The sequence below is a fragment of the Martes martes genome (genome assembly GCF_963455335.1).
Source record: "Martes martes genome assembly, chromosome: 17".
NCBI lineage: Eukaryota > Metazoa > Chordata > Mammalia > Carnivora > Mustelidae > Martes > Martes martes.
The window spans coordinates 49,820,287-49,832,049 of NC_137905.1; the positions used below are offsets into that span (position 1 = coordinate 49,820,287).

General features: G+C 55.7%; 1 protein-coding gene across 1 annotated transcript; it reads right to left on the minus strand.

Moving 5' to 3' along the window:
- Positions 1-895: 895 nt before the first annotated feature.
- On the minus strand, positions 896-10,105 carry AP2S1 (adaptor related protein complex 2 subunit sigma 1). The gene is made up of 5 exons (XM_080829533.1): positions 9,975-10,105; positions 5,936-6,085; positions 1,829-1,942; positions 1,400-1,459; positions 896-1,257 (listed from the first exon to the last, which is right to left on the minus strand). Exons 1-5 carry the CDS (start codon positions 9,975-9,977, stop codon positions 1,156-1,158), a joined length of 429 nt encoding a protein of 142 aa, XP_080685659.1. The 5' UTR covers positions 9,978-10,105; the 3' UTR covers positions 896-1,155.
- Between the last annotated feature and the right edge of the window lie 1,658 nt (positions 10,106-11,763).

The window sequence follows — 11,763 nt, forward strand, 5'->3', positions numbered from 1 at the left end:
TGGTCATGTGTTGCGGCGGCTGCGGGTAACCCAGACACTCGCCACGTCCTGATAACCCCAGCACATTCCCCTGACCCTCTCCCACCCCCTCGGCCGGCTGCGTATCTGGGCCTCGCCCTGTGCCCCCAACCCCAGGTGGCCAGTCGCCTGTCCCTGTTGGTTGAAGCTGTAACGGGTCGCAGCGGCAGGAAGAAACAGACATGCTGCTGTGACAGTCGTATCTGTGGAGGCGTCCCCTCTGCAGGCGGGATTCCCACGTCTGAAATAATGATCAGTGAAACTAGCGCTCGCTGTCCGCTTTTGGGCCCAGCACACAGCAGGCACTTAATGTCCGTGGAGTGAATGTGTTCTGACGAATGCCAGGCACCTCCTAAACGTTCCCAGTATTATCTTCATGCTCGAGTACACCCTGTGAGATCGAAACTGTTACCAACCCATTTTCAAGATGAATAACGAGGCAAGAGGCCAGCCTCCAGTCTGGGGGTTAAAAACGATGAAGCCCGGGCTTAGAACAGACCTGGCTTTTCACCATGCTAGCGACATGACTTTGGCAAGTCTTCTCTTCTTCCTGAACCTCAGTGATCTCATCTGGAAAGTGGGGGTACTAACAGTCCTTTCCTTGGGATCTTGTGAGGGTTTGGGGAGCTAATGCTTGGGAACGCTTAGTGCTATCAGGTGCTGGCCAGGAGTGTTTGTTATTTTAGTGGCCGATGCCTAGGGTCTAAATCTGTCACTCCTTTCAGGCTCAGGGGCCCTCTGGGGGTAGCAGCAGGTGCGAGCACCCTTGGGTGGCCGGCCTTCCCCAGGCCGAGGGGCTGACAGACGCCCCAATGGCAGGGCGTCCCGAGGGCCTGCGGCTCCTAGGTCCGACAGGCCAGCACTCAAAGACACAGACTGGGCGGGACCACGGGTTTATTGGGGGCTCCACACACGCACTCACAGCGTCACACGACAACGGCACGGTTACTCGGTTCACACAAGGTGGCCTCCGCCCGCAGCCGGGCCCAGAGGCAGTGGGGTGCAGTCCCCTCCCCGGTGGCCCAGGCCCAGCTGGGGCCTTCCTCCCGGCCCGGGGAGGGTGGGCACCGGGCGGCCCCGGCCCGGAGAAGGGGGCAAGCAGGGAGCGGGGGCCCGGGCCGGAGGGGCTGGCCGCCCTCACTCCAGGGACTGGAGCATCAGCAACTGTTTCAGCACCTTCGTCTGGCTGGTCTCGCGGATCTCGCCGGCCAGGAACATCTCGTCCACGACCGTGTAAACCTGAGCGAAGGGAGAGTGTGGGGAGACCCCGGCGTGAGAGAGGGGTACTTCCCACCCGCAACTCCCACCCCTGCAACGGATGCCGGTCTGGACCCCGGAAGCCCCGCCCTCCCGGCCCCCTCCTCTTTCCCAGGGAGCCCACCTTGTAGAAATTGAACACCAGGTCCAGTTCACAGACATTGTGGAAGTACTCGTTTAAGACCTGGGGGAGAAGGCAGAGACGGTGAGAGCTGGGCGGCGGGAGACGCTCTGGACGGGGGCCAAGGTCACCATCAGAAAGAGATGGCAGAAGACCAGAAGAGGGACCAAGAGGAACCGATGGAGGCGGAGGGAGGAGGAAGAGCACGTGACGAAGACAGCCAGAGGCAGAAACAAGAACAAGGACGATCAGAGAGCCGCCGAGGAGGGCAGGAAAGACAGACTGGACAGAGGAGGACGGACAAAGAGGCACGTGCGTGCACAGGGAAGCTGCCTGTGGGGGGCGAGGGGGCTAGGCAGGGGTCTGTGCATTCTGCAGGGAGACGAGGCGTGTTCCTGGCGCCCCTGGGCCCCGGGGAGCCTGCCCGCACACCTCCACGAAGTTGTGGATGGCCTCCAGGTAGGCCAAGTTGTTGTCGTTGACGTCCACGCAGATGCAGAAGTAGAGGCCGGCGTAGCGTCGGTAAATGATCTTGAAGTTCCGGAACTGTGGGGCAGAGAGGCTGTCAGCAACAGGGCATGCCCAGGACCCAGCAGGCTAGCCAGGGTCCTTCACCCCACACGTGGTCCCTGAGGCCCTGCTCTGTCTGGCCCTGTGCTGGGGACACAGTGGTGACTGACACAGGCCTGGCCCTCCCCTGCTGGGGCTCCCGGTCCAGTGGAGAGAGAGAGTCATCCTCTGTCATCCCTAGTGTGGGCAGCTGATCCAGGAGGGCTTCCTGGAGGTGGGGGGCGGCCAGGCATCCGGACTCAGACCTGGAGAAGGAACAGAAGTGCTCCAGGCCGAGGGAACAGCTTTTGAGAAAAAGCCCAGTGCTGAGAGGGAGCTGGGCTGCTCCATGACACCCACCACGGCTCCCTGCTTGTCGCCTCTGGAGAAAGTCGCAGTCCTTAGCCTGGAACTCACATGCCATCATTGCACAGACACCACCTGTGAGGCAGGCTCCACGCAGGGCAGTGCGGTCACCGCCTGGAACCAAGACAAGCCCGGCCTGACTTCGAACTGAACTATAATACAAAACACAACTATTTCTACGCTAACGAACACACACACACAACCCAGGAATAAATACGTACGGACCAAGGACGCAGACTCTAACCTTATGCATGTGGCGAAGAAGGTTAAGAGACAGAGATACAAACAGGCACACTGGTTTGCTAAGCACAGTGTCTTGGGCTCAAACGGGCCAAGTCCCCCCGCGCTGGGTCTAGGCGCGCGCGCGTTTTGTCGCCACCTGGTGGCCACGGCGAAAGCCAACATGAGTCCCTGATGTCTAGGCCTCTTTTTTCTCCCCGCAGCTCGTTCTGTTAATTTCCGTACTTCGAGGATGTTTTCTGACATTACTGTAGTAATTCCTGCACATAACCCGCGGATTAATAAGCATGTATCAGGATGCAAACTCTACTTTTTTTTTTTTCTGTTTAAGGTAGGCTCCACACTCAACACGGGCTGGAACTCATGACCCCGAGATCAAGAATTGTGCACTCCACTGACAGAGCCAACCAGAAGCCCCCACTTTTTTTCTTTTTTTTTTAAACTGATACAGACACACAACCAAATGTATGAAGGTCCCTGCTCTGGAGGAGAGGGTTTAAGACAGGCCGAGAGGACAGGAAAACCATCTGGAGATGCCACCACCGACCATGACAATGTCACAGCTGACCCTGAGCAGCACTCCATTTTTTTTTTTAACTTGAAATTCTCCCTCTCCCACTATCACCCTCCCTCCTTGTCCCAACACCTCGGTTGTCAATTTGCGGGCTTCTCAGGGACCCGCCCCAGACCTTCCTGGCTTCTCTGGCTACATAGTCTCAGATAAGTCTCTTCCTGCAGGCTGGGGCAGGTCACCCTTCTGTCCCCCCGCCTGCCATCGTGTCCATGTCCCCACGCGTCACTGTCTGGGGATGGGTCGGTCTCCTCATTGGACTGTGAGCTGGGGCTGTCATCACTGTGTCCCCAGCAGGACCCTACAACAGGAAGGGGTCCACACCCTGATCCCCAGACTCTGTGGACAGGAGAACTTACACGGCAAAAGGGGACTGTGCAGGTGTGACTCAGCTAAGGATCTTGAGATGAGGGGGGGGACCCTGGATCTTCCAGATGGGCCCAGAGTAATCACAAGGGTCCCCATAAGGGAAAGAGGAAGACAGGAGAGTGTGGCTCGGACAGAGAGGTTTCAAGAAGCGGGTGAGGGCAAGGAAACGGACGCTCCCCAGAGCCGGCAGAGGGAACGCAGTCCTGCTGACCCGTTTCGCACACCTGCCCTCAAGAACCGTTTATGACAACGAATCCGTGTTGATCTGAGCCACTATGTTTGTCGTAATCGGTTAGCACAGCCATACAGGAGAGTAACATAGGGACTAAGGAATGTGTATGAGTGAACAAACGAGAGGAAGAAAGTCTGGGTGGCCTAGGCCTTTCTCGCTGGCCACTCATCCTTTGGTTTTGCTCTCACAAGCCCTCCTCCAGGAAGCCTGCCCTGACCTCAGTCTTATAAGAGATGTTATTTCGTGTCTCCTCCTCCTGACAGTCCCCAGTTCTCTCTTGTCCCCCGCAGCATTCCCTCCACCAGGAAGCCCTCCTGGGCCCTCAGGCTGAGTCAGGTGCCCTCCCCCCACCCCGCCGCTCCATCCCAGCCCTACCCTCTCGGGGTCATCATGATCTGGGGACAGGTCTGTGTTGCTCACGGGGCGTCTCCATCCCCACTGTGAATGGAGGCGCGCTGGGAGTCGATGGTAAGTAAATGCACGGATGAACGAATGCATGAGTGATGGCCTGGCATCGCGAGGAACCTGAGATCTGGGTGGGACGTTCTCACCTGACCAGCCTGCCTCACTGACCCACTCCCGGTCCCTTGGCGCTCGGCGTAGGAGGCCACATGGCGCTGGCGGCAGGACACCCCAGGGGAGTGGGCCTGCTCACTCTGCCGGCTCACCCCCCCACCCCGCTCCCCGCAAGGCCCCTCATTTCATCCTCCTCCTGGAAACCCCTTTCTTTCTTTCTTTCTTTTTTTTTTTTTAAGATTTTATTTATTTATTTGACAGAGATCACAAGTAGGCGGAGAGGCAGGCGGGCGGCGGGGCGGGGCGGGGGGGAGCAGGCTCCCCGCTGAGGAGAGAGCCCGAGGCAGGGCTCAATCCCAGGACCCCGGGATCATGACCTGAGAGGAAGGCAGAGGCTTAACCCACTGTGCCACCCCCGCTGGAAATCCTTTTCTCTAGGCTGTTGGGACCCCCCACCAGTCTCCTGGTTTTTCTCTACCTCCTCACCTCCCGCCTCTAGACATGGCTGCTCTTCTCTCCGTTGTTCCCCTCTGCCGATCGTCCCTCCCCTCGTGAGTCCGCGGCCCTCCTTGTTCCCTGTGGGCAGAACCTTCCACATCACGACGGCATCCCGCCCTCTCCCTGCACTCGGCCTCACCACCCACTCCCGGCTTCTCCGCTGGGGTGTGAACAGACGCCTCACTCCTGGTCTTCATCCTCAACTTGCTCTTGCCTAAGTTGGCCCATGTCCTCCCTCTGCTCAAAAGACTCCCGAGGCTGCCACCTCACTCACAAGAGCTCCAGTCCTCCCTGCAGCCCACGAGGCCCTCTGCCATCTGCCCCTGGTATCTCCGTGACTGTGTCGGCCCCCCTCGCTGGCTTACAGCACCTTAGCCATGCTGACCTTCTTACGACTCCAGGAATGCCCCGGTATGTTCTCACCTCAGGACCTTTGCACTTGCTGGTCCCCCGAGTCTGGGCTGTTCCTTCTCAGATATGCTCTCCTTCTACTCTTCCAACTCCTTCAGGCCTCGGCCCCACTGTTACCTTTCCCAGACTTACTACAGAAATCACTCCCACCTGCATTCCAACCCCCCCCACCACCCCGTGCACGCACCGCAGTCCCTCCATCTCCCGCAGCGGCCGCTTTTTCTCCCTGGCACCTCTCACCACCTGCTAGACACTGTCTTTACTCTCAGTCTCCCTCTGACCAGAACATCAGCTCTCCCAGGGCAGGGACCCGTGCCTAGAACAGTGCCTGCTATACAGCAGACACCCCAACAAATGTGTGCTGAATTTATGGGACAGCCAGCCCCGCCGATGCCACGGAAATTAAAGGCAGAGCCTTCTTGACTTAAGGGGACCAGAGAGGGGCTCCTGGGGGGCTCAGGCAGTTAAGCGTCTGCCTTCAGCTCAGGTCATGATCCTGGGGTCCTGGGTTAGAGCCCTGATGAGCCCCGCATCGGGGCTCCTGCTCGGCAGGGAGGCCGCTGCTCCCTCTGCCTGCAGCTCCCCCTACCTGTGCTCTCCCTCTCTCTGACAAATAAATAAAAAATCTTAAAAAAAAATTAAATAAAAATAACAGATAAATAAATAAAAGCACGTTGAGGGAATGAACGTAGGAAGGAAAGAGGGTCTGAGGGGTTGTGGCAGTCAGAGGCTGGCAAGGCTGGGCAGGGGAAAAAGGCGAGTCGGGGGGTGGGGGGCAGGGCATCACCTCCACGAAGTTGGTGTGTTTGGCATCTCGGACAGTGACCACGGCGTGCACCTCCTCGATCAGCTTCTGTTTCTCGTCGTCGTCGAACTGCATGTACCACTTGGCCAGGCGCGTCTTGCCCGCCCGGTTCTGGATGAGGATGAAGCGGATCTGGGGGTGAGGAGGAGGAGGAGGAAGAGGAAGTGAGAGCAGCCGGGACCGCTGCCGGCCCACCCAGCGGCCTCGCCCAGCCCTGCTGGGTAGGTAGGATCCCTGCCCTCCGGCTCTCGACTTCTCCGCCGAGCCTGAGTCCGGTCCGGCTGGCCTGGCCACACACTCCAGCCCCAGGTCCCAACACCCCAGGGGAATAACTGCTTCCATAGGTCAACTCCCCTGTCAGCTCCAGAGCCCCGAGGCCGGGGCTCCACTATCCTCTGCTTGACCTTGGACAAAGGGTCCGCCCCCTTCAGGTCGGTTTCCCCACCAGCAAAATGAGTTCCCTTAGAGGAGCCACCTTGGGCAGGTGCCTTTTATTTATTTATTTATTTATTTATAAGATTTTATTTATTTATTTGACAGAGAGACAGCCGGAGAGGGAACACAGCAGGGGCAGAGGGAGAGAGAGAAGCAGGCTTCCTGCCAAGCAGAGAGCCCGACACAGGGCTCTATCCCCGGACCCTGGCATCATGACCTGAGTCGAAGGCAGACCCTTAACGACTGAGCCACCCAGGCATCCCCTGGCAGGGTGTCGTGCAGGTTAAAATGTTTATAAACTTAATTCAGTAGCTGGCATACAGCAGGCGCTCAATAAACGTTTGAGTTTCACGGGCGCCTGGCTGGCTCAGTCCGAGGAGCCTGTGAGTCTTGATCTCGGGGTTGTGAGTTCGAGCCCTGTGTTGGGTGTAGAGATGACTTAAGTAAATAAGTAAAAACTTAAAAAAAAAAAAAAGTTTGAATTTCAGACTTCTTCAGTCTGAACCCCGGAGAGCCCCCTCTTTCCTCTTTTTACTTACCAATTCTTAAAAATTCGCCTTTTGGAGATGTATACGGTTCAGTGGATTTTCATATACTCATACAATTGTGCAAAAATCACTACTAATTCCAGATTATTTTCATCACCCCAAAAAGAAACCCCATCCGTTAGTAGCCACTCCCCCACCCCCCCCCCACCAACCCCAGCCCCTGGCAACCAATAATGTTTCGGTCTCTACGGCTATGCCTGTCCTGGACATTTCATATAAACAGAATCATGTAATACATGGCCTTTTGTATTTGGCTTCTTTCACTGGGCAACGTTTTCTAAGTTCACCCACACTGTAGCTCGTGTCTCTGCTTCCTTTCTTTCCATGGCGGAATTACGTTCCACTGGATGGATAGACCGGTTTTGTTTATCCATCCATCAGGAGACGGACGTTTGGGTCATTTCCCCTTTTTGGTGACTGTGAATAAGGCTGCTACAAATATTCGTGTACAAGCTTCTACCTGGACATGTGTTTCCACTTCTCCTGGCTACATATCTAGGAGAATTGCTGTGCCATACAGTAACGGTACGTCTAACTGCTAAACAGTTTCCCAAAGCACCGGTCACTTCTCGAGTGATGTAACTGCTTGGTGCGACAAGATAAAAACAAGATATGAAAGGTATCCGGATCGGCGCCTGGCTCAGATCACACGCTCCGTGTTAGCTGTGTCTATCAGCAGTGAGGGCTAGGAAATTTGTTTTTATGATTCTGAAAAGCCAGGTCAACCCTCCAACTATGAACAGGGAACAAGTTAATGCCAGAAGTGCTTAGCGCAGCGCCCATTACATCCCGAGCGTTCCATACAATGCACTGTGATGACAGAGACACATTTGTCCAAGTGGCTAAGCACAGAGACTCTATGAGCCTGAATGGATCCTGGCACTCCTGGCTGTATGTCCTTGGGCAAGTCACTCAGCCTCTCTGGGCCTCAGTTTCTCCTTCTGTATAATGGACATAAGGAGAGCACCTCCCTCATAAGACAGTCCCATGGGTTAATAAACGTAAGGGGTGTAGCACAGTGCCCAGCATATGCTAAATGTCACAGAAGTATTCCTTCTTAGTGGTATTATAATTCACCATCATTTGACTTTAAGAAAAACAAGGCTGGGGGCGCCTGGGTGGCTCAGCTTGTTAAGCGTCTGCCTTTAGCTCAGGTCATGACCCTGGTGGGGTCCTGGGATTGAGCCCCTAATGGGGCTCCCTGCTCAGTGCTCCCTGCTTCTCCCTCCCCTCAATCCTGCTCTCTCTTTCAAATAAATGAACAAAACCTGAAGAAGAAGTAGTAGTAGTAGTAGTACTAGTAGTAGAAGAAAACCAAGACCCAAGTTCACCCAGGGAGGAAGCCTGTCTCTGGGCCTAGTTCTGTTTGAGACGGGCATGTGTTTACCCAGTTGAAGTAAGCAAGGTTCAGAGAAAGGAAGTCACAGCCACAAAGCACAACTGGGAGTCCAAAGGCTTTGCTTAGGACCCCCTTACCCTGGCTTACCCTCTGGGAGCCCCTACCTATTCCTGGGAGTCCACTCTCTTTCCTAAGCCTCATTCTCCCATAGTCTATCCCCCCTCCCCCAACCAATCAAGCAGGACAGGAACAGGATATTACACTTTCCTTCCAAGAACCCCTTCTGCTGAGCCATGGGAAACCACTTCCCACCAGGCCAGGGATCCTGGGTAGGAAGGGAAAGGGCACGGGCCTGGCAGGGGTGTGGTGAGTGGGGAGGGAGGACCCCCACCAGGATGCCACAACCTGGGGGCAGAGCCAGAGACATAAGGAGCATATGGAAGGAGACCCAAAAAGGGTTGAGGGAGAGCCCCGCCTCTTACCCACAAATTCCCTTGTAACACCTCTTCCTGTTTCTTCTCCCAGTTAGAATCTCTCCATCTCTGGGAATCTACCCTGAGAGGTCCCTTCCCTCCTGCGGCCTCACCCCTCTGATGTTCCCTCTGGATGCCCCCCACCCTTCCCTGTCTTCAAGCCCCGGCCCCTCACGTTGTTCCCCTTGACTTCCAATTCCTGGGTTTCAATCCCCTCTCTCATGCCTCAGAAGGCCTTTTACTTGGGATATCAGTCCTCCGACGCCAAGGCCTTCTCCCCTGTTCCAAAGGTCACATGTTGCCTTCAAGGACCCTGTTTGTGGGGGAGACTCCCTCCTTGTTCTCACACCCACCACCATTCATCTCTTTTTCCAGCTCCCTTCCCAAAGAATCCTTGCTTCTGGTCCAACCACCCACCCTGGGCGGGGGGGTGGCCAGACCCAAAGCCCAGTCCCTGCTCCAAAAACTCCATCCCCATCTGTCACACATTCATGCTTGCTCCCTACCCAAGGCACCTCTTCTTGGAAAGACCTGTTCCACAGCTCCCCATCTGTTTCAAATATCCACTCCCCACCTCCAAGCCTTCTCCCGCTTTGCGCTTTGCGGCACACTTCCCTGATTCTAAAGCCCCATTCCCTATGGTAACCTACTTCCCGTCTGCAGTGCCCAGTCTCGTCCCCTTGAGATTCTCTTTCTCATCAGCAATACCCCGCCCGCTTCAACACCCCCTCTGCCTTCAATGTCAGTTTCAGGCTTCTAAAGACCCCTTCTCTCCAATCCCAGGGTCTCCCACTCTTCTCCAACTATCCTGCCAGACTCCCAGAGAGCCCTTCTCTTGAGACGCGCCTTTCTCTTGGGACGCCCCCTCCCCATCTCCAAGTCCTTCCCCCCGCACCTCCGAGATCCCGCTTCTCGAGTTGCCTCCCCACTTCAACCCCCAACCTGTCAGTCATCTCCAATGTCTCCCTCCCGCACAGCCCTCTCCCCTCGGCACCCCGTCTCTAATGTCCCCTGGCTTCGAGACCCCCGGTGCACTCCCGCGCCCGGAATCACCGCCCAGCTTCCCCCTTCCCGGGCCTCGGGTCGGCCCCAATCCCGAAAGCCCGCGCCCGGCCCAAACCATCGCACCGCGGCAGGGGAGGCTTGTCAGTACCCGACCGAGCCTTGAGTACCTGCACGTGGACCCACCCTCCGCCCGGCCCCCACGTGGGCGCGCCCCCCGTTACCATGGCGACCCCCGTCCGGACCCCAGCGGCCCCGGTCCCGCGGCTCCTGGGCAGCTCCGGCTCTCGCAGCAGTTAGTGGACCCAGGACTAGAGCGGACTTCCGGCAGAAGAACTAGCCCGCCCTCTCGCGCACAGGTCACTGGGAACTGTAGTCTCAAGAATGTGTTCGCTCCGCCCGGCTGCAAGCCTGGGAAAAGAGCAGGTCCCGCTTCCCAACATGCCCCGCGACTGTCCTTTTCCCATCATACGGTACTGACCCTGAATGCATGCCGGGAGTTGGGGGTGAAAGTCTCTTCCCGAGGGCTACAATTCACGACATGCGTGACAGCCAGCAACGGGGAGTTGCATTCTGGGAAATGTAGTTCTTATAGACCTGCGTCAACCCCCGTACCCCCCCATCCCCGCCCCCCCCATGCCGCTCCCCCACCTCATGCCACCCCATCCTCCCAAGGCGAGAAGGGCATGCTGGAAATAGTAGTTTATTTTATTTTATTTTAAAAAAAAATTTAAAAAGATTTTATCTATTTGACAGACAGGGATCACAAGTAGGCAGAGAGGCAGGTGGGGAGGGTGTGGGGGGGTGTGGGGGTGGGGGCGAGGAAACAGGCTCCCTGCTGAGCAGAGAGCCCGTTGAAGGGCTGGATCCCAGGATCTTGGGATTATGACCTGAGCCGGAGGCAGAGGCTTTAACCCACTGAGCCATCCAGGCGCCCCTGGAAATAGTTTAAAGTAAGAAACTGCGCTGTGGGAGCTCTAAAGGTAAGTCTTTACGCACTCACCTAGTGCTTTGTTTAAAATACGTTGTGCGTTTCCCTGTGGGTGATGGACAGTGGGTTAAGAGAACGTTTTCGAGAGTCAGAACTGCGTACAAATCCTGCCATTGCAATTCCTAGCTGGGGGACTTTGGGACAACTTCCAATCTTAGTTCAATTTCTTCATCTGTAAAGAGGAGGGATCAAGGGATCATGTCAGTAGGGTTGTTTTAAAGATTCGCTAAGTTTCCAAAGTACATATCCATTGTGTTTGACATAGAGCAAGCGCCCAATAAATACTAGTTAATATCATGAATGATTATTGTTAACATACATCAGATAGTAGGGGGGGCTTCTTACATCTATCCAGAGGGTACACTTGTCTCCTTTCAGTTACTCATATAGGCCAAATGCTTTCCTAACTCAGGGACTTTCCTTTGCGCTTGTTATCCCCTAGAAAGCCTTCCCTCACTCATTCTGTGGCTGGCCCCTTTTCTTCCTTTACCTTAAACACCACTTCCACAGACCTGTATAGAGGATCCTTCATACGAAGGTCCCCATCTCCCACCCCCAAAATTCTATGGGTTAGTTTGATTTTCTCATAGTGTCACCGGGGAGATCCCATGACCCCCTGAAGCTCAAGAAACTCCTAGAAGCTTCTGCCTAACTCTCAATTTCATCCTTTAGATTCTAACTTAAGAATTGGGGCGCCTGGGTGGCTCAGTGGGTTAAAGCCTCTGCCTTCGGCTCAGGTCATGATCCCAGGGTCCTGGGATGGAGCCCCGCATCGGGCTCTCTGCTCCGTGGAGAGCCTGCTTTCTCCTCTCTCTCTGCCTGCCTCTCTGCCTGCTTGTGATCTCTGTCTGTCAAATAAATAAATAAAATCTTTAATAAAAAAAAAAAGAATTGCTGGAGAGGAAAAGAAATATTTGAGAACTGGGGCACCTGGGTGGCTCAGTCAGTTCAGCGTCTGTCTTTGCCACTGGTCGTGATCCCAGAGGCCTGGGATCAAGCCCTGCTTGGGGCTCCCTGCTGGG